Below are 26,428 nucleotides of genomic sequence, written 5' to 3' on the forward strand. Positions count from 1 at the left end.
AAAGGACTTGCCCACAGGTAATCTTTATGCTAGTTTACAGATGTAATTGATTTAATGGGTGAATATTGCTTCCTTAATAAATATTGACCAATCAATTTTCATTTTGGCTTACTTTGACCAAGATGAAAACATTTACAACTGCCATTGTGCAGATCATTCGGGATAGAGTTTCATGCGCATTTTTGAGTTCCTTTTCATTAAGTGCATACATTTTCTTCGTCTAACAAAATTAAAATTACATCAACTATAGCATGTCAATTTAAACCCTCCATTAGGCTATATTGGTGATTGTCTCGTGATTTCGTTTGATCAGTGGACCTAAGTTCTGTACCATGATATCTGTGACGACTTCCAATAACTATGGTATAAGTGAAAAGCGTTGTAATCCATCGACATGCTAGCTGAACGGCTCAGCTGCATCTCCTTGTAACCTAAACAGAACAAAACGTAGCATTTATTGTAAACTAAAACATATGCAGTTCGACGTGTTTCCATTAACGTTAACACGTGTTCCGATATGGGTTTCAACGTAGAGACCCCCCCCCACTGCCAAACATGGAACAAACACCGTTGGATTGTACATCAGTAGGCACTTCTGACACTCTAGTTCCTCTAGTACATTACAGGTTATTGTAGTCATAACGTGACAAAAGTAAGCTTTATTGTCTTGGTTTGAGTCTTCAGTTTCCATTTCGTTACATTATAAATTAAAGGCATTGTATGACATAAGTAAGTTTTTGTGTATTTTGGCTACTCTGCAGTTTCCGTTCTGTTGCATTATAAATTAAAGGCATCACGTGACATAGGTTAGGTTTTGTCTATTGGCTATTCTGCAGTTTTCATCATGTTGCAGTATAGCTTGAAGGCATCACGTGACATGGATAAACGTTTGTGTATTGGCTAATCTGTAGTTTCCATTAAGTTGCTTATAGATTGAAGGCATCACGTGACATAGGTAAACTTTTGTTACTTGGTTTCAAGCGTTTGTATGTGTGAATGTGGTGTAAGTTTGTTTTTAGGTGTTTGTATGTGTGTATGCTTCATACTGGCAAAATCAACGTCGTAAATGTCCGATCACCTTTTAATAGTTCAATCGTAGTTTCACCATTCTGATGCTGCGTTTCACCTTTTAAGTCATAACAGAGCAATTTAAACACTTGAAAACCGTTTTTGATGATAACGACATGCAAATAGTACTGGTACCGGAAGCTGTTGCGGTGAACTTTCCTGATTTTTTTATATCATAAGCTCCTCTGATTTTAGTTACTACGTTATCAAATATGATCGGCGTTTTGTAGCTTGTAGTATCCTGGCGTTTCTCCTAAGACACATGGAATGTTGTTTCACCTAAATATGTAAGATTATAAGTATCTATCATGTGTTTCCGGTACGGATAGAAAAATCCGACCCGAGGGCACGCGCGCAAGCCGGTAACGAGTATTGTAGTGATTTTGAATAAGAGTATCACTTTACGGCGAGGATAACAACTGGTACCTGTCCACATGACAAACAAGTACATTGACTCGTTCTTGTCATTTGTACAAAATATCCATAAAAAGAACATGGTGGCAGAGATGGAAATGTAAATCATAATGTCTTTTCACGAAATAAATAACCGTTGGGCTTCATTTTCCATGCATATTAATGTATTTTAATGCGTTCTCGAGTAGCAGTTAAGCAAATTTATGTAAATATCTGAATTTATTTTCATTGAACATAATAACTTCTCAATGTATTACTTCAAACAATATAGTTGGAAGGCATTGTGTTAGACAAAGGTAAGCTTATGTTACTTGGCACGACTCCTTAGTTTCCTTTCTGTTTCATTACATTACAGACGGAAGGCATTGCGTAAGACGAAGGTAAGCTTATATTACTTGGCGCAACTCCGCAGTTTCGAGGTAATTGCATTATAGATGGAAGGCATTGCGTTAGACATGGTTAAGCTTATATTACTTGGCGCGACTCCAATTTTTCCTTTCTGTTTTATTACTGATGAAAAGCATTGCGTAAAACAAAGGCAAGCTTATGTTACTTGGCGCGACTCCGCAGTTACCTTTCTGTTTCATTACTGATGAAACCATTGCGTAAGACAAACGCAAGTTTATGTTACTTGGCGCGACTCCGCAGTTACCTTTCAGTTTTATTACTGATGAAAGCATTGCGTAAGACAAAGGTAAGCTTATGTTACTTGGCGCGACTCCGCAGTTACCTTTCAGTTTCATTACTGATGGAAAGCATTGCGTAAGACAAAGGCAAGCTTATGGTACTTGGCGCGACTCCGCAGTTACCTTTCAGTTTCATTACTGATCGAAAGCATTGCGTAAGACAAAGGCAAGCTTATGTCACTTGGCGCGTCTCCGCAGTTACCTTTCAGTTTTATTACTGATGAAAGCATTGCGTAAGACAAAGGTAAGCTTATGTTACTTGGCGCGACTCCGCAGTTACCTTTCAGTTTTATTACTGATGAAAGCATTGCGTAAAACAAAGGTAAGCTTATGTTACTTGGCGCGACTCCGCAGTTACCTTTCTGTTTCATTACTGATGGAAAGCATTGCGTTAGACAAAGGCAAGCTTATGTTACTTGGCGCGACTCCGCAGTTACTTTTCAGTTTTATTACTGATGGAAAGAATTGCGTAAGACAAAGGCAAGCTTATGTTACTTGGCGCGACTCCGCAGTTACCTTTCTGTTTCATTACTGATGGAAAGCATTGCGTAAGAACAAGCTTATGTTACTTGGCGCGACTCCGCAGTTTCCTTTCAGTTCCAATACTGATGGAAACATAGCGTAAGACAAAGGAAAGCTTATATTACTTGGCGCGACTCCGCAGTTTCCTTTCAGTTCCAATACTGATGGAAACATAGCGTAAGACAAAGGTAAGCTTATATTACTTGGCGCGACTCCGCAGTTTCACAGATGAAACGGCATTGCGTTAGACAAAGACATAAGCTATATGTGTATTTTATATTTTTGAGACGTTGACGTCTGACATCTTTTACGCTCGCACAGCTGAACGAGTGATAAAGGTTCAATATTCGACGACCTTCTAAAAATACACACGATCATGTAAAATTGTGTCCGGGGATCTGCTCTCCAATTTGGAGGAATAAAAATTGACAACTTCTCTCATAATTATTTAATAATAAAAGAACAATTAAAAACAATACAACACAACAAGATGTTTGATATTAAATAAATATACAGAAAATTATACCAAACAATAAAGAAGAAGATGTGCAAAAAATGCATGCACGTCAGGTAAAACACTGATGAAATGGAAACATAAATATAAGAATAAGCATTTTATTTCTCATTGGCAATTCACCATTTTACCAATTAATGAGTAGGTTAATCTACTTATTATAAACATATATATATATAAATCCAACAATCAAATTACATTTTTTTCCCCAAAAACCTTTTATATCTTAACGATCGACGTAACGCATTCATCAGTGGATAAATAAACGTTCACAGAAATGAATTGACATGAACGTCATGCACTGTCTTATGACAGCACGTTTTTTGGCGGCAAAACTAATGAGGTTGATAGAAAAAAGATACCTGATTTGGACACATTATACGAACATTAACATATAATGGATCACAAGTGTCACAATAGCCTAGTAGAAATTGCGTTATTTTTATACCACTAATGACATATGCTAGCAATAAAATGGACTTCTATTGAATTATAAGTTGTTGTTTTTCTTCACTCTATTCCCTTCCCTAACTACGTAGGAATCTTTCCGGAACCAAATGCGTGTTCACTTTGAACGTCTAGGGACGTGTTCTTTCTCCTCAATCGCGGCGATAACGCTACCACCCAATCTCTTGCTTCTGTCGGCGACGTGGCCTTAAACACGAGACCGTTAAACTGGCCGGAATCTTCGTCCTGTTTAATGAAGGTCGTCTCACCGGTATCATCTTCTTGTGTGATGTATTTTGACTCGCCGGGATCGGCTTCCCGTTTGATGTCTTTGGCGATATCGAGGCTGGGCGGTGATTTTGGCGAACCCATATGTTTTTGCTTGTTGACAATGCTTGCAATTTCAACATAAGTGGGGTCCGTGTTGGAAATTATACAATGACATTTGTCCAAAGTCAAACACCCAAAGCAGAATGTTTTATCATCGTCAGAGTAAAGTTTAGCACGAGTACATTTTCCATAGCGACTGATTTCTAAATATGCCGGGTGTCTACGACTTATATTTCCTGGTGAGCTGACAATCTCTACCTTTCCACTCTTGACGAAAGGGTCTTCAGATGTGCCAATATCTTCCATTTCTTGCAGCAATGCTCGCCTTTCAACGAACCTTGGCGACACCAAAGCGTTCACCGAGTGCATGGCGGAGAGGTTCAACGGTGGAAGATCGGTCCTACTGTACAGTTGATTTTAACCCCTAATTGCAAATTAAATTTTGGCAGTAGTCCTCTGTATATGTGTTATCCAATTTCTTTATAACACACACTATTTTGAAAGTCAATTTATTTATTAAAGGTAAGAAATCATGGGCTGTATGATATACACATACCTTACTTATAATGCACTTATTTAAATGTAGCACGATGTCCGTTTCCTTAACTGACAATCTGGTTTGATAACCAAGTCTCTGATATAAACACTTACATGACGTGCACCACACCTTGAAGTGTTTATTCAAACACGTACGATGTCTGACAACAGCTTGAGCACAAACACGATGATATTGTAAAACATATTTTTTTCCGTTAATATTTATTATTCATGATTTCGAGATTTTCCTAGCCAAATTATCCACGGTTCACAACGAAGCATATTTTAGTGTTTACTAGGGGTGTTCGACGCAGTTTTTAACCAAATTCGTCATTACATACACTATTTAGAGTTTTTATAGGTATAATGCAAAAGAGTTATACTATATATGTCTTTATTTTGCACTAATTGTAAGGTATTTTATTGATAGCACGATGTCTGTTACATTAACTTAAAAGCTTCTTTTGATACCCCGACTCAAATTCTCTTATATAAACACATATATGGCGTACATCGCCTCCGCAATTGTGTTATAATGGGCTAGCACGAATGCCAGTAAAAAATCAAATGTACTTGAACCGTTATATCGTTGTATGACGCACGGATTTATTTCAATAACTAATATCTACACTCCTGTTTGACATTTTTAGATGAAAGCATATTATTTCGATTGCATTTATATGTCAATGTACGCAATTATTCGGAACTCCTCGGCCATTTTTATCGAAAACAACATCGGATGTATGTAGAAGTAGTTCGTAAAATTTGAATTATATCATTAATTAAATGTAGTGTTTAAGCTTGTATTTGTTGATCTAAGTTTAAATTGATTGCCATTGAAGTGTATCATTGCAAACATAATTAAGATTCATAAGAGTTTAGTCTTAAAGTTTAACTGTTAAATTAAATTACTACACGATCTACTTGCAGCCACAGGGGCAGGTTGCGTTGTTTTGACACACCACGCCCCCGTCCGTTTTTTTATTGTTTTTTTTTTTTATCAAATTTTAGTAAGAATATTATGTGGTAACTGCAACTTGTGAAAATTGGCAAAAAAAATATATATTTTTTTTTTTTAATTTTATTATCTTTGTAAAGGGTGACGACTTGACCCTGAATTTCCATGTATTTGCCGACATGACCCTGTTTAAAAGGCCATAACTTTATCAAATCTTAACCAAACTCTACATTTTTGGACTTTCCTTGTAGAGTTAGTGTCAGTCTTTAAGAAAATGTACAGTTTTAACGAAAACAAATGCAATTTCAAATCCGAATTTCCTAAAACATGTTACTCGACGAACCAACTACCCGCAAATTTCACCGAAATTTTCCAGACTAAATGCATTATCCCGGTATTGCATCATAAATTTAACACGTGTGCTTAAGAGAAACAATATATCTTTCACGATACAGGTGAAATGGAAGTCAAATATCGTCCCATAGAGCCGTATAAAAGATCACAATTTATTTCATACTTTTCGATGAAGTTTGGAGTTTAATCAGTAAAGTAACAACAGTGGAATTTGATATTTTCAATGCAAACTAAGAAGTGATCAACTTTATGAACTTCTTTTGAATTTTATTGTAGTTACTTCCCCTTGATCGATACTAAACACATCAAATTTAGAAACTGTTACCAAGGATGATAATTTTATATCCAAAAATTCAAAATCAAATGTTGTGCTGGCACGACATTGGACATTGGACATTCAAAAGTGAAAGTCGTGCTAGCACGACATTCGATTTTGAATGTCCAATGTCCAATGTCGTGCTAGCACGACTTTCACTTTTGAATGTCCAATGTCCAATGTCGTGCCAGCACAACATTCGATTTTGAATGTCCAATGTCCAATGTCGTATGTTTAGCTAACTTCACACAGCTACACCACTGAGGGTCAGAGGACAGGCCAAGTCAGCCACCGAAAGTGTAAAACGCCTCGGTCCATTCACCTTCGGGACTGACTGGTTGGTCCTTATAATGGCATATAGCCCTAAGTGGTGTGTTAGTATTTCTTATATTATACCGAACATTTTTAATACCATTCAACAATTCTAAAGTGCTTGTAAAATAGATGTGTTTTATTGAACAAAGCTAATAATGTTTACTTGCGACAAATGTTCACCGTAAATAGCATGCCGCGCTCATCAGTTGTATGACGTCAGCGGTCCATATTACATCTTTGGCGAGGTCCGGACCGGCTAAAATATCATATGGACCGTTGAAGTCATAAAACAGGATTTTAATCACAATACAGTGATATACGGACCGATCGACTTTAGATATACAAAGAAGGGACACATTTATTTAAGGTATTATATAAGCCTATATTAGTGATTGTCTCGTGTTTTCGTTTGATCAGTATAAATAAGATTTGTACCATGATGTCATCGGGGACTTTCAATAAGACTAAGGTTGAAGTGAAAAGCGTTGTAATTCATCGGCATGCTAGTTACTGAACGGCTCAATTGCATCTCCTTGTAACCTAAACGGAACAAAACATAACATGTATTGTAAACTTAAACATATGCAGTTCGACGTGTTTCCATTAACGTTAACACGTGTTCCGATATGGGTTTCAACGTAAAGACCCTCCTCCTCTGCCAAACAGGGAATAAACACCGTTGGCTTGTACATCATTAGGCTCTCCTGACACTCTAGTTCCTCTAGTACCTTACAGGTTATTGAAGTCATAACATAACAAAGGTAAGCTTTAGTGTCTTGGTTTGAGTCTTCAGTTTCCATTTCGTTGCATTTATAGATTAAAGGCATTGTATGACATAAGTCAGCTTTTGTGTTTTGGCTATTCTGCAGAGGTCTAGTGCCCCGTCACCCCCAATGAATGGAGAGAGGTGGCCCTGCAGTTCCAGAGGAAGTGGAACGTCCCTCATGCTCTGGGTGGCCTGGATGGGAAACATGTGGCCATCAAATGCCCAATTAAGTCAGGCTCCTATTCCTATAACTACAAGGGTTTTTACTCCATTGCCCTAATGTCAATGGTTGATGCCAACTACAGGCCAGTCACAGACGGCTTGCTCTTGTTCGGGAGTGAGCACCACCTGTGCGTTCTCCTTTTTATTCTGAGCTGGAAGCTCCGTATCATCTTCTGAAGAAGTACCACCATTAACATACTCGTCCTTCTTCTCGACACCAACGTCTGCCTCCTTAATGACCTCGGCTACAATATCTTTATCGCCACGTCCACGTCAACACCCTCTGCTCCCTGCACCACGACCACGACCTCTTGGATGCTCCCCTCGCTCCGCGATGGTTATCACCTGGTCTACTATCTGGTGCTCGTCGTCTGCTTTTGAAGTGTCTCCGGGCTGCATCACGACTTTGCCCTTCATCTTCTTTATTGTCTGGATGAACGTTTTTCTTGGCTTCTTTGGTGGCATGATGCTGTGGAAAACAAATGTATCGCTAACTAACCGTATGTGGCGCACCCGTATTTATAGCAACCGACATTGAACAAACTACAACCCAAGCTGACCGAATATTGGCGTAACACTGGCGCAGACTGACGCAGCATGACCGAATGGCGACCCATGTCTAACCCAGCCATGCATTGCATGACTGTCCCTTACATTGTTGGCTGACTGAATGTGACCGAATGTCGACGCAGAGTAACCGACTGTGACGTAACACCAACGCAGAGAAAAGCACTGTTGACCGAGTCTGATAAAACAATCGGACAGGCAGGGTTTCTCAGGATTTGTGTTAGGTCGATGGGTGTTGCTATTCGGTTAGATTTACGTCACCTTGCGATGCAGTTCGGTTGATGAGGGTTAGTACTCCGTCAAAATGCTATCTTGGCCTGTCGCAGCAGAATTTTATGCATGCTCAAAATGGTCAGAAAATGTTCTCTCGGTCACTCTGCGTCAGTTGGGGTTTCTCGACGTCATCCTTCGGCCAGTGTTTGGTGGATATTCGGTCAATCTACGTTCCTGTCGGATGCTGTCGGATAGTGGCTAACCGACACCGACGCCGCCTGTCGTAGCCTAGTGAAATGCGCCCATTATAATATTATGTTGCATTATAGATTGAAGGCATCATGTGACAACGGTAAATTGTGTGTCTTGGCTTCTCTGCAGTTTCCATTATGTTGCATTATAGATTGAAGATATCGCGTGACATGGATAAACGTTTGTGTATTGGCTACTCTGCAGTTTCCATTATGTTGCATTATAGACTGAAGGCATTGCGTGACATAGGTAAACTTTTGTGTCTTGGCTTCTCCGCAGTTTCCATTATGTTGCATTATAGATTGAAGGCATTGCGTGGCATAGGTAAGCTTTTGTGTATTGGCTTCTCTGTAATTTCTATTATGTTGCATTATAGATTGAATGTATCGCGTGACCTATGTAAACTTTTGTGTCTTGGCTTCTCCGCAGTTTCCATTATGTTGCATTATAGATTGAAGGCATTGCGTGGCATAGGTAAGCTTTTGTGTATTGGCTTCTCTGTAATTTCTATTATGTTGCATTATAGATTGAATGTATCGCGTGACCTATGTAAGCTTTTGTGTATTGGCTACTCTGCAGTTTCCATTATGTTGCATTATAGATAGAAGGCATTGCGTGACATAGGTAAGCTTTTGTTACTTTGTTTCAAGTGTTTGTATTTGTGAATGTGGTGTTAAGTTTGTTTTCTGGTGATTGTATTGGTGTATGCTTCATACTGGCAAAATCAACGTCGTAAATGTCCGATCACCTTTTAATAGTTAAATCGTAGTTTCACTATTTTACTTCTACGTTTCACCTTTTAAGTCATCACAGATCACTTTAAACACTTGAGAACCATTTTTGATAATAACGACATGAAAATAGTATAGGTACCGGAAGCTGGTGTGGTGAACTTTCCCGATTTGTTTTTAAATCATAAGCTCCTCTGATTTTAGTTACTACGTTATCAAATATGATCGGCGTTTTGTAGCTTGTAGTATCCTGGCGTTTCTCCTAAGACACGTGGAATGTTGTTTCACCTATATATGTAAGATTATAAGTATCTATCATGTGTTTCCGGTACGGATAGAAAAATCCGACTCGAGGGCACGCGCGTAAGCCGGTAACGAGTATTGTATTGATTTTGAATAAGAGTATTACTTTACGGAGAGGTTAACAACTGCTCCCTGTTCACGTGTCAAACAAGTACATTGACTCATTCTTGTCATATGTACAAAATATCAATAAAAAACATGGTGGCGGAGATGGAAATGTAAATCATAATGCCTTTTCACGAATTAAATAACCGTTGGGCTTCATTTTCCATGCATATTAATGTATTTTAATGCGTTCTCGAGTAGCAGTTAAGCAAATTTATGTAAATTTCTGAATTTATTTTCATTGAACATAATAACTTCTCAATGTATTACTTCAAACTCTTTGATCTTTATCTGTAGCCAATTGTATAAAACTAATTTACTGATTAGTCAATAGTTATTAACCAAGATTTACTATCATCCAATAAACTCACTTAAATGTGCAAACTAGCCTAAAGATAACCGTTGACAATTTATCCTATAGTTTTATACAATTGGCTCCTGAGTGTAAAATGTTTGTGCGTTTGTACACATATGAGTAATTTTGAAACCAACAAGACACCGTTTATAAGCAAAACGTGATGGAGAATCGAGCCGTAGTATTCACAAATATAAAGGAGCAGGTGCGCTCAAATTCGAGTACAAATCTTTGCATTTTGAAAACTATCCATTTATTATTCCTCTTAATATGCACGGAATGTGGGTTAATTGAGCCTTTCAATCAGACCCTTTTGTGTTGCTGATAATTGCGTTTTTAGGTGCTGAAAGTCGAAAAAGGTGTCTTGATATTTCCAAATTGAAGGAGTACAGAATGTGATGATGTATGTGGTGATTGTTTTATCAGTGAAATGATAATTGTATAACATTGTTTTAATCAATGAAATATAAATTTGATACTTTTACTATTTTGGAATAGTCAGAAGTCAGCGCGAACCGAGCTTTAACACAATTTCAACAACGAATGTGTCCAAAATGAGGCTACTTTCGCATAGATTTGGCTTTTTTCCTACAAAAATACTATATGTATTAACTCATTTTAATACATATAATTAAATGGAAAAAAGATGTTTGTTTCAGTAGAAAATTGAAATATATTTCACCGTGTAAACACATTAAGTGAATATTTCCCTCGTGACTGCACCTCTCCTGAAATATAACTTTTGGTGCTCAATCTGTAAATTAATATTATAATCGTATACTGAAGCAAACAATAATCTTCTTCGTTGTCTTGTGAGGTTTGTGTTTCTCGTTTAATGCATGTTCACATATGATGTTGTGTGTTGCCCATGTACCTCTGAACAAGGTTATAGTTCAATGTGCTTGTCTACTGGGCTTTTGCTGAGGTTTACCTTGAATTATCAAAACAATAGTTTTCGTAGAACAGCGCGCTCGACTACACGTCGTTGTGTTTATACAGTACGGTACACATTGATTACAGTATACTCACCTCCAACAGCTGTATTCTTCGTTATAAAAAGCTTCGCATAATTTGGATATCTTCGAATGAAATGCATACATATCTCAGATATCTATGTAAAGCATAAAAATAAAAGAACAAACAATATTTATATTGTAAGTTATTATCATAAGTCAAGGGCCATACTGTGTATGTAGATTAATATGAAGTTTTGAAACCTAATTGTGTGATTATCCTAAACAATATGTGTGAATAGTAAAGTCCATTGAATGAAGGGTATTTGAGATCTGAGTTAAAACCCCAAGTTGCCCTTAAGCTTTAGACAAAGTTTCCAAGTCGTTCAAGGTCTGTTTTTGTATCAAGGATAACGAAGCGCTACGTTTCCTAATTGTGTGATAGTCGTTAACAATTGTGTGAAGCATAAAGTCAATTGAATAAAGGGTATGAGCGTTTAAAGTGAAAATCCTAAGTAGAACTTTGAACCAGTAACACATGGTGTCCTAAAACTTTTACCTATCAATAGTAAAGGTTAAATAGTTAAGGCGGCAATATTTTGTCTTAATGATAATATGAAGATATCTAACCTTATTGTGTTATGATCCTTGAATGAAAGGTACGAGTGTTATAGATCTATAATCCAACTTGTCCTAAAACTTAAACAGGACACCAACACCGGGCGGTATATCCCTCCTTACTCTACGATTAGTCGAGCCCACAACAACAACGGCAACAGTATTAGGGCGATAGAATCATACAATTGGTATATCGCTTGTACGATTTTTAAAGCCCTATTTCCTTACATGTTAATCTTAGTAAAACATGTATGAAAAGGTGCCCATACTAAATACAATACATATGCTGTTCTATTGAATTGAAGAAGAAAACAACAACTTAGTTTGTAACAATTTATTTCTATGGAAATTAAGGCAAATAATGACTAATACGTGTAATATTAATAAACAAAATGAGATTGTTGACCTCCTTTGAAATCAAATAAACGTTTATGTTAAGGCATGTTTTATATCTATTGCACGGATTTCTTAAAACTTCAACGAAGTTTTAAAATTACAAAAGCTATAACTTATCAGGTCACTTCAATCGAAAAATGTGTTTATCTTCCATTTCAACTAACGAAAACAGTTAATCAATCGTATAACCTCATTTGAATACAATGCTCAAAATATCCATCAATATAACCATCAATAAAGGTCTCTCTAGTAAAAGCAATGAATAAATGTATCATGAAAAGCAATAGCAACAGTGCCTGTTGGCATAGAAACGGTGTTGGTATAGAAACAGTGTTTGCATTAAATCCTTGGGAACATTGGTTTACGAATGTATCTACGGATTGCTTTTTCCAGTAGTATAACCAAAATTTGCTTCATTTTGGAGATTCAAAAAAATCAATAAAATTATAAATATTCATTCAACATTCAACTACAGTTTGTGATCTAACGATATTCGTCGTAATCTCGGTGAAAAGTTGTCCCTATTTAGCCTTATTTCTTTACTTAAAACAATCAAAGAATTACATCAATAAAATTCAGCGCATGTATCCGTTCACAAAAAAGCTGCACTATGGAATTTACATACAGTTTTACAATTTTCTATTATAACTCTTTCAACAGGTATCCGGAAAATGACGTCATCCCATTACCTCGGACTTCACCAACAGTTCCAAGCGGAAACATCATAGTCACATATATCCTGTCACCTCTTTGCAGTCTCAAAATCGTGGTGCCACCGCCTTGATGTTGTATCTCCCCTTTTAAATCATCACATATCACTTTAAACGCAGGCGCGTTGTTTTTATAGATGGCCAGATGCAGAAAGTTGCGTGCAGCACAGACGGCATTGAGTGCAAACATGTAGGTACCAGTCACAGGAGCAGTATAGATCCCGGTTTGAGTATTATAAGCCCCGCCTATGTTTGTCAGAACGTCATCAAACTTAAGAGGCATTTTGGTTTCTACTTCTTGTGGTTTATCCAAGGTCACGTAGAAACCGGACTCACCACCATCTGGGAAGACAAGAATAATGGTCGCTATATCTTTATGTAAGTTATGGACATAAGGTTTTTGATTAAATCACAAGCTCCTGCATTATTGTAGATATATTTTTGCAGTTTTCAAGATTCATAAAATTAATTAACTTAATTCCAAAGTTATATGTAGTAACCAAATGAAAAATGACTTCATAATTTCAAAATAAGAAGTGCTGCTATTTTCCGACTTTAGCATTTCCTTTCAACATCAACCATCTATCTGTTACTATTTACAGAATACAAGACATGCATATGAATTGAAGATTTTAAAGCATAGTTTTTAACGACAAATCCATTATGAATAAGTCTAAATGTGGACTTACCGTATCTTACGTTTGAAAGCTCGGCTTGTCTGGCTTGCCGGGATAATTCGTCTTTATCTGAAGTGAGATGTCAATTTTAAGCCCATGTACACGTACTTTTTGTGTTTTTAAACATGATGTCAATTAATAATCAATTGTGAGTTATGTTTGTTATCTTAAATGAGACGCCAACTTTTAAAGACGGACTTTGACTCCCAAATAAAATTGACCACAACTAATACAAATGTTTTAATCTACCAAAAAGGATGGTTCAATGTCGAAAACAATGATTCTTATGGAGGATACCCAGTTTAATTTAAAAGAAAGGTGCAGAAAACACAGTATTTAAAAACAAAGTTTCTCAAGAAAGACGCGCAATGTTTAGTCTAATAAGAAACTCAAATCGCCTCTCATTACCTGGTGACCTCCGAATAGAACTCTTTTTGATAAAACAATTAAACCTATTTTGTTATATGGTGCCAAAATTTGGGGATTTTGGTAACAATAGCATACTGGAAAGGGTTCAACTTAATTACTTAAAATATGTTCATAAATTAAAACGATCAACATCAAACTACATTGTCTATGGCGAAACAGGCATGAAACCCCTTTTAATCGATATAGAAGAAAGAAATATAGTTGTCTGGGGAAGACTACATACACCATACAATAATACACTCTCATCACTGATATATAAAGTTATATATAACTATAGCACTTCCATTACATGACAGAATAACAAAGAAAAACTATCCCTGGATATATCTCATCAAACGTGACCTGAATAACCTATGGCTTAATCAAGAAGTAAATGTGGCTATAAACTATGTAAAGCAAAAGCTAATCGATTTATTTCTAAATGATTGGTTGTCAAATATAGAATATGCAAGCAACAGTTTAATTTAAGAATTTTTAAAAAGGACTTGGTTTAAAAAAGTATCTCACTAGATTTCCAAATAACCAGTTATTTTCATTTATCAAATTTAGAACAAGAAATCATGGAATGCCTATTGAAATAGGCATTGGCTTAGAATACCACTAAACGAACGATTATGTACTCATTGCAATGACAAACCAGGGGACGAATTTCATTATTTGTTTGAATGTCAATACTTAGATGAAAGAAAACAGTTTCTACAACCTTACTTTTATAGACACCCAAATACAAATTAGAAAAACTAATAAATACAAGCAATACGCAAACACAGATAAATCTATATAGATTTGTTATTTTTTTTCTTTCCAAAATTAAGTAACTATATGTTAATCATTGTGGTTTGCAGATTTTTCACAAACGTATATGTATGACATGTGCTGTAGTTTAAATTATTATACTTCTGTAAAACATTCATATTGACGTCGTAATACGATGTTAGTTAGAAACAAGCTGCGATGTATTTTTAACATGTCTCTTGTCAGAAAAACAAAACATTGAATTGAAAACCCTTTGACTTTCTATCATTTTGTCTCGGATAGGTTTTCTCATATATTAAGGGGTTTTCGTATGCCTTTCTGTTCTTTTACAGTATTTCAATCGCCAAATATGATTAAATATATCATTTTTCAAAACGCATTTTCAAATTAGCAACATAATTATTAGATAATCTTTTTACTATGTACAAGTGATTTAAAGGTAATATTTATAATATTGATACGACCTTATTAGTTGTGATTTGCCAATTATGTTTTTTGATTTCAAGTGAATGACTCTCCGATACTCGTATTGGGTATCATATGAATTGTAGTTTGAATTTAACAATGTATCTGCCGCCATGTATATATGTTTTGTATATGACCTCATTTGCCATGTTTATGGTATGAGTAAATAAACAGTGTTTGACTTCACTTGACTCTACCTTATGAGACGATTGTTGATCAAAGTAAATCTTTTAGCACTCACCAATCATTTAATATGTTTACGTTTTTAGCTATTAAATACACGGTTGCAATCAATGCTATCAGTAATTAATATTTTCCATAAAGGCATTATTTAGTACTTAAAAGTTTATCACTCAAAATTTATGTTTGTTATACATGTGTATATATTGATTTTGAATAAGTGTCACTTTAAAAAATGCAAACTTCTTAATTGTATTTCCGTCTTCAAATACTGTATTGATGTTTGTACAGCTAGACAAGATCAAATTATCGCTTTGGTTTCTCGGCTTGGTCCTTTACTTACCATCGCATTATTAATATCAATTCATACTTGTAGTGTCTGATATTCTATATACGTATTATAATGGTAGTAACAAATAAAAATATTATCATTTTTGTCATTATTTAAAAAACAATCAGGAGTTCTTACACCTGAAAGATGTCAGCCTGAAAACTATGCATGAATCTGTTTAAGTAAGAGGGTTAAATGCCCAAAGCAGGTTAAAGGAGATGAGACCCCTATAGAAACGGTCTCCAAAGACATTTATATTTTCCTACTGCTTCTGACGCAAATGTCCGAGCAAAACACAACTTTAAAACTGAAAAAAATTGTGAAGTTGAAAGCTCTCGATCTTAATATCAGGCATGATCGTGAACTTTAAAACCCTTGACAAATAACCGATACAAATATATGAAAAGATAACACTAAAAAATATCAAAACAATACCTGTACGAATTTCGAGGCTCTGATGTTGCCGCATTTTGTTAACGATGCGTTCAAGCTCTTCGACCTTTGACAACAATGCAAGATGCTGTTGATCCCAAGGTATGGCCTTTCCGTGTACATCATTAATCAGACATACTGCAAGCAGGGCTCCGATGAAAACTGGATTCATGTTTGATAATCAGTGTTGCAACTAGAAAAAGAATACATTTATGGTTGTTTATCTTCAGGAAAAATTTCATATCAAACAAGATTGAAAGTTTCGTTAAAGGTAACGTGAAAAGCTTTTACATTTTAAAATCCGCTATAAACAAGCCACAGATGATAACAAGTCGTTCAATGATAACATATTGTTTACTTCCTGTAAAATCAATAACCATATTAACATTTTGTTTTATCACACCCCTTTCATATATATTATATGACTTACCTTAATGCACTAACACTTCTTTGCTTCCTATTGATGGATAAATTACCTTAATCCATTAATACATCTTTGCATCCAAATGATGGATGACTTACCTTAATGCACTAACACATCTTTGCATCCAAATGATGGATGACTTACCTTAATGCACTAACACATCTGTATATCCAAATGATTGATTACTTACCTTAATTTACTAACACATCTTTGCATCCTAATGTTGAATGACTAACCTTAATGCACGAACACATCTTTGCATACAAATGATGGATGACTAAATTTAATGCACATAGACGTTTGATTCCTAATGATGGGTGGTTTACCTTCATGTACTAATACATCTTTGCTTCCTAATGATGGATGCCTAACCTCAATAAACTAACACATCTTTGCATCCAAATGATGGATGCCTCATCTCAATGTAATAACACATCTTTGCTTTCTAATGATGGATGGCTAACCTCAAAGTACTAACACATCCTTGCATCCTCATGATGGATGGCTTACCTCAATGAACTAACACATCTTTGCATCCTAGTGATGGATGGCTTACCTTTATGCACTTACATATCTTTGCTTCCTATTGATGGATGACTTACCTTAATGTTCTAACGATTGTCCTAATGATGGATGACTTACCTTAATGTTCTAACGATTGTCTTAATGATGGATGGCTTTCTTAATGCACAAACACATCTTTGCATACAAATGATGAATGACTAAATTTAATGAACATAGACGTTTGATTCCCAATGATGGGTGGTTTACCTTCATGTACTAATACATCTTTGCTTCCTAATGATGGATGGCTAACCTCAATGAACTAACACATCTTTGCATCCAAATGATGGATGCCTCATTTCAATGTACTAACACATCTTTGCTTTCTAATGATGGATGGCTAACCTCAAAGTACTAACACATCTTTGCATCCTCATGATGGATGGCTTACCTCAATGTACTAACACATCTTTGCTTCCTATTGATGAATGACTTACCTTAATGTACTAACGATTGTCCTAATGATGGATGGCTTTCTTAATGTACTAACACAGCTTTGCATCCTGATGATGGATGGCTTACTTAATGTACTAACACATCTTAGCATCCTGATGATGGATAGCTTACCTCAATGTACTAACACATCTTTGCTTCCCAATGATGGATGGCTTACCTTAAGTTACTAACACATCTTTGCATCTTATGATGGATGTCTTACTTTAATGTACTAACACATCTTTGCATCCAACTTATGGATGGCTTACCTCAATGTACTAACACATCTTTGCATCCAAATGATAGATGGCTTACCTCAATGTACCAACACATCTTTGCTTCCTAATGATGGATGGCTTACTTTAACTCGCTTGTCTGCCAAAACAAACAAAACTAACAAGGCTTACCTGAAACAACTGAAAAATAACTCGTTTGTTCACTTCAGACTGTGTGTTTAATATATATATACAACCCGTCCATACCTTTTATAGTTCCGACGGGATTGCAAAAGTTTTCCTAAAATAGCTGAACAAGTAGTCATAAAACTACTAATTTATTACAAATGTTAACCCTATTTCGCAATTCACCGTATAAAACCAACGACCACGCATTTGCTATCATTTTAAGTAAATAGATGGCTTTTCACGAGATGATTCAGATAATTATTTCAGATGAGTGTTTAAAATGTTATGACACCTCAATTTAAGGATTACTTTTAAATATGGGTTTGGGCAGGACGTAAACAATACCTTTTTGTGTGTGTGTAAATTGCAGATAATTTACTCCTACGCTAGCCGTATGAAATGGCCCAGCACTAATAAAATGATCCATAAACATTTATATATCAATTTATTTATCTCACCTGTAGTGGCGATGTGCTGTTATAAGCCGTAGTTCTACTTATGAGCACCCACGCCAGGCAAGTCATGTGAGTTGGTGTCTCTCAAAATTTCCAAAATCACCAAATGGAGTTCAACTATAAAGATTTACATTAGCACACACGTAAAGCAACGATTTTTTTAAATGCATGTAGGATGAGACAATTAGATGTAACGACATAATGGCACGTTTTTTTCCCTGACTCATAGAAATTGAAAAGATAGTTTTCGCACAGAGAAATATCCAACAATAGTATCAAAATAATTAATAAGCGGACGTTTGACCTTCCATAGGTCTAAATATTCGGCATAACCTAATTGTGTTATGGTCCTGAACAACTTTGTAAATTATGAAGTGAATTGAATGAAATGTATTGGTGTTATAGGTGAACAGTCCAACTTGCCCTAAAACCTAAAAAGGACGCAGACGCCGGGCGAGTAGTATAGCCCTCATTACTCTTCGATTGGTCGAGCCCACAAACAGCAACGGCAGCAGTGATAGAGCGCCAGTATCATACAATTGGTATATCACTTTAAAGATTTTTAAACCTTTTTCCTTACATGTAAATCTTAGTAAAACATGTATGAAAAGTGCCCATACTAAATACAATACATATGCTGTTATATTGAATTGAAGAAGAAAACAACAACTTAGTTTGTAACAATTTATTTCTATGGAAATTAAGGCAAATAATGACTAAAACGTGTAATATTAATAAACATAATGAGACTGTTGACCTCCTTTGAAATCAAATAAACGTTCATGTTAAGGCATGTTTTTATATCTATAACACGGATTTCTTAAAAGCTATAACTTCTCAGGTCACTTTAATCGAAAAATGTGTTCATCTCCCATTTCAACTATAACAAAAGCAGTTGGTCAATCGTAAAACCTCATTTGAATACAACTATCAATATAACCATCAATAAAGGTTTCACTAGTAAAAGCAATGAATAAATGTATCATGAAAAGCAATAGCAATATAGGCTGTTGGCATAGAAACAGTATTGGCATAGAAACAGTGTTGGCATAAAATTCTTGGGAACATCGGTTTACGAATGTATCGTACGATTGCTTTTTCCAGTAGTATAACCAAAATTTGCTTCATTTTGCAGATTCAAAAAAATCAATGAAATTATAAATATTCATCCGTCATTAAACTACAGTTTGTGATCTAACGATATTCGTCGTACTCTCGGTGGAAAGTTGTCCCTATTTAGCCATATTTCTTTACTTAAAACAATCAAAGTATTACATCAATAAAATTCAGCGCATGTATCCGTTCACAAAAAAAGCTGCACTATGGAATTTACATACAGTTTTACATTTTTCTATTATAACTCTTTCAACAGGTATCCGGAAAATGACGTCATCCCATTACCTCTGACTTCACCAACAGTTCCAAGCGGAAACATCATAGTCACATATATCCTGTCACCTCTTTGCAGTCTCAAAATCGTGGTGCCACCGCCTTGATGTTGTATCTCCCCTTTTAAATCATCACATATCACTTTAAACGCAGGCGCGTTGTTTTTATAGATGGCCAGATGCAGAAAGTTGCGTGCAGCACAGACGGCATTGAGTGCAAACATGTAGGTACCAGTCACAGGAGCAGTATAGATCCCAGTTTGTTTATCGTAGGCCCCGCCTATGTCTGTCACAACGTCATCAAACTTAAGAGGCATTTTGGTTTCTACTTCTTGTGGTTTATCCAATGTCACGTAGAAACCGGACTCACCACCATCTGGGAAGACAAGAATAATGGTCGCTATATCTTTATGTAAGTTATGGACATAAGGTTATTGATTAAATCACAAGCTCCTGCATTATTGTAGATATCTTTTTGCAGTTTTCAAGACTCATAAAATTAATTAACTAACTCCAAAGTTATATGTAGTAACCAAATGAAAAATGACTTCATAATTTCAAAATAAGAAGTGCTGCTATTTTCCGACTTTAGCATTTCCTTTCAACATCAACCATCTATCTGTTACTATTTACAGAATACAAGACATGCATATGAATTGAAGATTTTAAAGCTTTGTTTTTAACGACAAATCCATTATGAATAAGTCTAAATGTGGACTTACCGTATCGTACGTTTGAAAGCTCGGCTTGTCTGGCTTGCCGGGATAAGTCGTCTTTATCTGAAGTGAGATGTCAATTTTAAGTCCATGAACACGTACTTTTTGTGTTTTTAAACATGATGTCAATTAATAATCAATTGTAAGTTATGTTTGTTATCTTAAATGAGACGCCAACTTTTAAAGACGGACTTTGACTCCCAAATAAAATTGACCACAACTAATACAAATGTTTTAATCTACCAAAAAGGATGGTTCAATGTCGAAAACAATGGTTCTTATGGAGGATACCCAGTTTAATTTAAAAGAAAGGTGCAGAAAACACAGTATTTAAAAACAAAACTTCTCACGAAACACGTGCAATGTTTAGTCTAATAAGAAACTCAAATCGCCTCTCATTACCTGGTGACCTCCGAATAGAACTCTTTTTGATAAAACAATTAAACCTATTTTGTTATATGGTGCCAAAATTTGGGGATTTTGGTAACAATAGCATACTGGAAAGGGTTCAACTTAATTACTTAAAATATGTTCATAAATTAAAACGATCAACATCAAACTACATTGTCTATGGCGAAACAGGCATGAAACCCTTTTAATCGATATAGAAGAAAGAAATATAGTTGTTTGGGGAAGACTACATACACCATACAATAATACACTCTCATCACTGATATATAAAGTTATATATAACTATAGCACTTCCATTACATGACAGATAACAAAGAAAAAATATCCCTGGATATATCTCATCAAACGTGACCTGAATAACCTATGGCTTAATCAAGAAGTAATAAATGTGGTTATAAACAATGTAAAGCAAAAGCTAATCGATTTATTTCTAAATGATTGGTTGTCAACTATACAATATGCAAGCAACAGTTTAATTTAACAATTTTTAAAAAGGACTTGGTTTAGAAAAGTATCTCACTAGATTTCCAAATAACCAGTTATTTTCATTCATCAAATTTAGAACAAGAAATCATAGAACGAATAGACGAATTTCATTATTTGTTTGAATGTCAATACTTAGATGAAAGAAAACAGTTTGTAAAACCTTACTTTTATAGACACCCCAATACAAATTAGAAAAACTAATAAATACAAGCAATACGCAAACACAGATAAATCTATATAGATTTGTTAATATTTTTCTTTCCAAAATTATGTAACTATATGTTAATCATTGTGGTTTGCAGATTTTTCACAAACATATATGTATGACATGTGCTGTAGTTTAAAATATTATATGTTAGTTAGAAACAAGCTGCGATGTATTTTTAACATGTCTCTTGTCAGAAAAACAAAACATTGAATTGAAAACCCTTTGACTTTTTATCATTTTGTCTCGGATAGGTTTTCTCATATATTAAGGGGTTTTCGTATGCCTTTCTGTTCTTTTACAGTATTTCAATCGCCAAATATGATTAAATATATCATTTTTCAAAACGCATTTTCAAATTAGCAACATAATTATTAGATAATCTTTTTACTATGTACAAGTGATTTAAAGGTAATATTTATAATATTGATACAACCTTATTAATTGTGATTTGCCAATTATGTTTTTTGATTTCAAGTGAATGACTCTCCGATACTCGTATTGGGTATCATATGAATTGTAGTTAGAATTTAACAATGTATCTGCCGCCATGTATATATGTTTTGAAAATGACCTCATTTGCCATGTTTATGGTATGAGTGAATAAACGGTGTTTGACTTCACTTGACTCTACCTTATGAGACGATTGTTGATCAAAGTAAATCTTTTAGCACTCACCAATCATTTAATATGTTTACGTTTTTAGCTATTAAATACACGGTTGCAATCATGCTATCAGTAAGTAATATTTTCCATAAAGGCATTATTTAGTACTTAAAAGTTTATCACTCAAAATTGATGTTTGTTATACATGTGTATATATTGATTTTGAACACGTGTCACTTTAAAAAATGCAAACTTCTTGATTGTATTTCCGTCTTCAAATACTGTATTGATTTTTGTACAGCTAGACAAGATCAAATTATCGCTTTGGTTCCTCGGCTTGGTCCTTTACTTACCATCGCATTATTAATATCATTTCATACTTGTATTGTCTGATATTCTATATACGTATTATAATGGTAGTAAAAAATAAAAATATTATCATTTTTGTCATTATTTAAAAAACAATCAGGAGTTCTTACACCTGAAAGATGTCAGCCTGAAAACTATGCATGAATCTGTTTAAGTAAGAGGGTTAAATGCCCAAAGCAGGTTAAAGGAGATGAGACCCCTATAGAAACGGTCTCCAAAGACATTTATATTTTCCTACTGCTTCTGACGCAAATGTCCGAGCAAAACACAACTTTAAAACTGAAAAAAATTGTGAAGTTGAAAGCTCTCGATCTTAATATCAGGCATAATCGTGAACTTTAAAACCCTTGACAAATAACCGATACAAATATATGAAAAGATAACACTAAAAATTATCAAAACAATACCTGTACGAATTTCGAGGCTCTGATGTTGCCGCATTTTGTTAACGATGCGTTCAAGCTCTTCGACCTTTGACAACAATGCAAGATGCTGTTGATCCCAAGGTATGGCCTTTCCGTGTACATCATTAATCAGACATACTGCAAGCAGGGCTCCGATGAAAACTGGATTCATGTTTGATAATCAGTGTTGCAACTAGAAAAAGAATACATTTATGGTTGTTTATCTTCAGGAAAAATTTCATATCAAACAAGATTGAAAGTTTCGTTAAAGGTAACGTGAAAAGCTTTTACATTTTAAAATCCGCTATAAACAAGCCACAAATGATAACAAGTCGTTCAATGATAACATATTGTTTACTTCCTGTTTTACGCTTAATGTAACCATGATGCCGATAGGTTCAAAGCATGTGAACATTTTCAGAATTAAATCATCTTAAAATAATGCTATTTGTCGTGTTATTTAAGAACCAGAATATTTTGGAAGGCACAGTTGCCGCCATCGTCGGCAAACATGAAACATTCTTTCGTTATACTTCATTCACTACGGAGTCTTGTGCAGTAGTGATATGGGGGTGACACGACGGTGAGTTTCCGCATGTCACATTGGTTAATACGAGCTTACGAAGAAAATACCAATGTCATGTAGTTCATTTCTGTGACAAGTTCATTTGTTACTTTTTATCAGTTTACAAAGTCAGTGTGTGGTAACACGTGGCTTCACATGGGTCACAGCAGGTCACAACCGATGTAAAGACAAACGTTAATGACGTTAATTTATTAATAACTTTTTTGACAGAAAAGATATAAAATATTTCTTAGCCTATAAAAGACTATGCTTTATTTCTGCTTCTTTATGTGTGCAATATTTTATATTTGTTTGTATTTTAATGATGCAATCCTTGGCCAACATTTCAGCGTTGCATCGTTTTACAAACGTTGAAATTTTTGCCAATGGTTGCATTGTTTACATCGGTTGTGACCCGTGGTGACCCATGTGAGAACCCCTTGAAGTCATTCAAGGTTTCATTTTAGAGTTACAAAATGTTAAGTTTTAATGATTTTTTAATTTTCAATGTGAGCTTTTTAAAATAAACATTTTTTTTAAATACAAACAAATAAAATCAATAACCATATTAACATTTTGTTTTATCACACCCCTTTCATATATATTATATGACTTACCTTAATGCACTAACACTTCTTTGCTTCCTATTGATGGATAAATTACCTTAATCCATTAATACATCTTTGCATCCAAATGATGGATGACTTACCTTAATGCACTAACACATCTTTGCATCCAAATGATGGATGACTTACCTTAATGCACTAACACATCTGTGTATCCAAATGATTGATTACTTACCTTAATTTACTTACACATCTTTGCATCCTAATGTTGAATGACAAACCTTAATGCACGAACACATCTTTGCATACAAATGATGGATGACTAAATTTAATGCACATAGACGTTTGATTCCTAATGATGGGTGATTTACCTTCATGTACTAATACATCTTTGCTTCCTAATGATGGATGGCTAACCTCAATAAACTAACAAATCTTTGCATCCAAATGATGGATGCCTCACCTCAATGTACTCACACATCTTTGCTTTCTAATGATGGATGGCTAACCTCAAAGTACTAACACATCCTTGCATCCTCATGATGGATGGCTTACCTCAATGAACTAACACATCTTTGCATCCTAGTGATGGATGGCTTACCTTTATGCACTTACACATCTTTGCTTCCTATTGATGGATGACTTACCTTAATATTCTAACGATTGTCCTAATGATGGATGGCTTTCTTAATGTACTAACACAGCTTTGCATCCTAATGATGGATGGCTTACTTAATGTACTAACACATCTTAGCATCCTGCTGGTTGATGGCATACCTCAATGTACAAACACATCTTTGCATCCAAATGATGGATAGCTTACCTCAATGTACTAACACATCTTTGCATACAAATGATGGATGACTAAATTTAATGAACATAGACGTTTTATTCCCAATGATGGGTGGTTTACCTTCATGTACTAATACATCTTTGCTTCCTAATGATGGATGGCTAACCTCAATGAACTAACACATATTTGCATCCAAATGATGGATGCCTCACTTCAATGTACTAACACATCTTTGCTTTCTAATGATGGATGGCTAACCTCAAAGTACTAACACATCTTTGCATCCTCATGATGGATGGCTTACCTCAATGTACTAACACATCTTTGCTTCCTATTGATGAATGACTTACCTTAATGTACTAACGATTGTCCTAATGATGGATGGCTTTCTTAATGTACTAACACAGCTTTGCATCCTGATGATGGATGGCTTACTTAATGTACTAACACATCTTAGCATCCTGATGATGGATAGCTTACCTCAATGTACTAACACATCTTTGCTTCCCAATGATGGATGGCTTACCTTAAGTTACTAACACATCTTTGCATCTTATGATGGATGTCTTACTTTAATGTACTAACACATCTTTGCATCCAACTTATGGATGGCTTACCTCAATGTACTAACACATTTTGCATCCAAATGATAGATGGCTTACCTCAATGTACCAACACATCTTTGCTTCCTAATGATGGATGGCTTACTTTAACTCGCTTGTCTGCCAAAACAAACAAAACTAAGAAAGCTTACCTGAAACAACTGAAAAATAACTCGTTTGTTCACTTCAGACTGTGTGTTTGATATATATATATATATACAACCCGTCCATACCTTTTATAGTTTCGACGGGATTGCAAAAGTTTTCCTAAAATAGCTGAAGAAGTAGTCATAAAACTACTAATTTGTTACAAATGTTAACCCTATTTCGCAATTCACCGTATAAAACCAACGACCACGCATTTGCTATCATTTTAAGTAAATAGATCGAATGGCTTTTCACGACATGATTCAGATAATTATTTCAGATGAGTGTTTAAAATGTTATGACACCTCAATTTAAGGATTACTTTTAAATATGGGTTTGGGCAGGACGTTAACAATACCTTTTTGTGTGTGTGTAAATTGCAGGTAATTTACTTCTACGCTAGCCGTATGAAATGACCCAGCACTAATCAAATGATCTATAAACATTGATATATCAATTTATTTATCTCACCTGTAGTGGCGAGGTGCTGTTATAGGCCGTAGTTCTACTTATAAGCACCCACGCCAGGTCAGTCATGTGAGTTGGTGTCTCTCAAAATCTCCCAAATCACCAAATAGAGTTCAACTATAAAGATTTACATTAGCACACACGTAAAGCAACGATTTTTTTAAAGGCATGTAGGATGAGACAAGTAGATGTAACGACATAATGACACGTTTTTTTCTGACTCATAGAACTTGAAAAGACAATTTTCGCACAGAGAAATATCCAACAATAGTATCAAAATAATTAATAAGCGGACGTTTGACCTTCCATAGGTCTAAATATTCGGCATAATCTAATTGTGTTATGGTCCTGAACAACTTTGTAAATTATGAAGTAAATTGAATGAAATGTATTGATGTTTAGGTGAACAGTCCAACTTGCCCTAGAACCTAAAAAGGACGCAGACGCCGGGCGAGTAGAATAGCCCTCATTACTCTTCGATTGGTCGAGCCCACAAAC

General features: G+C 35.2%; 2 protein-coding genes across 5 annotated transcripts; both read right to left on the reverse strand.

Moving 5' to 3' along the window:
* Window positions 1-11,926: 11,926 nt before the first annotated feature.
* On the reverse strand, window positions 11,927-17,946 carry LOC128224084 (collagen alpha-1(VIII) chain-like). Of its 3 annotated transcripts, none has more exons than XM_052936561.1 (4): window positions 17,828-17,946; window positions 15,926-16,115; window positions 13,342-13,398; window positions 11,927-12,994 (listed from the first exon to the last, which is right to left on the reverse strand). In XM_052936561.1, the coding sequence occupies exons 2-4, from the start codon at window positions 16,092-16,094 to the stop codon at window positions 12,585-12,587; spliced, it is 636 nt and encodes a 211-aa protein (XP_052792521.1). In that variant the 5' UTR covers window positions 16,095-16,115; window positions 17,828-17,946; the 3' UTR covers window positions 11,927-12,584. The 3 variants fall into 3 exon arrangements, with proteins under 3 accessions (XP_052792521.1, XP_052791823.1, XP_052791274.1); XM_052935863.1 differs by lacking the exon at window positions 17,828-17,946 and adding an exon at window positions 17,753-17,824; XM_052935314.1 differs by lacking the exon at window positions 17,828-17,946 and adding an exon at window positions 17,661-17,771.
* Window positions 17,947-18,887: 941 nt separating this feature from the next.
* On the reverse strand, window positions 18,888-25,516 carry LOC128240851 (collagen alpha-1(VIII) chain-like). 2 transcript variants are annotated; one of them, XM_052957794.1, is made up of 4 exons: window positions 25,468-25,516; window positions 22,793-22,982; window positions 20,315-20,371; window positions 18,888-19,968 (listed from the first exon to the last, which is right to left on the reverse strand). In XM_052957794.1, exons 2-4 carry the CDS (start codon window positions 22,959-22,961, stop codon window positions 19,559-19,561), a joined length of 636 nt encoding a protein of 211 aa, XP_052813754.1. In that variant the 5' UTR covers window positions 22,962-22,982; window positions 25,468-25,516; the 3' UTR covers window positions 18,888-19,558. The 2 variants fall into 2 exon arrangements, with proteins under 2 accessions (XP_052813754.1, XP_052813759.1); XM_052957799.1 differs by lacking the exon at window positions 25,468-25,516 and adding an exon at window positions 25,376-25,454.
* Between the last annotated feature and the right edge of the window lie 912 nt (window positions 25,517-26,428).

This window comes from Mya arenaria, chromosome 1, assembly GCF_026914265.1.
Source record: "Mya arenaria isolate MELC-2E11 chromosome 1, ASM2691426v1".
Classification (NCBI taxonomy): domain Eukaryota; kingdom Metazoa; phylum Mollusca; class Bivalvia; order Myida; family Myidae; genus Mya; species Mya arenaria.

Bases quoted from the DNA above. Each gene is read 5' to 3' on its own strand.
- LOC128224084 (XM_052936561.1), bottom strand. From the start codon at position 16,094: ATGAATCCAGTTTTCATCGGAGCCCTGCTTGCAGTATGTCTGATTAAT. The intron at 13,399-15,925 runs GTATTGTTTTGA...ATCTCACTTCAG, and splicing joins GAGCCTCGAAATTCGTACAG to ATAAAGACGAATTATCCCGG. The intron at 12,995-13,341 runs GTAAGTCCACAT...TTGTCTTCCCAG, and splicing joins GCTTTCAAACGTAAGATACG to ATGGTGGTGAGTCCGGTTTC.
- LOC128240851 (XM_052957794.1), bottom strand. From the start codon at position 22,961: ATGAATCCAGTTTTCATCGGAGCCCTGCTTGCAGTATGTCTGATTAAT. The intron at 20,372-22,792 runs GTATTGTTTTGA...ATCTCACTTCAG, and splicing joins GAGCCTCGAAATTCGTACAG to ATAAAGACGACTTATCCCGG. The intron at 19,969-20,314 runs GTAAGTCCACAT...TTGTCTTCCCAG, and splicing joins GCTTTCAAACGTACGATACG to ATGGTGGTGAGTCCGGTTTC.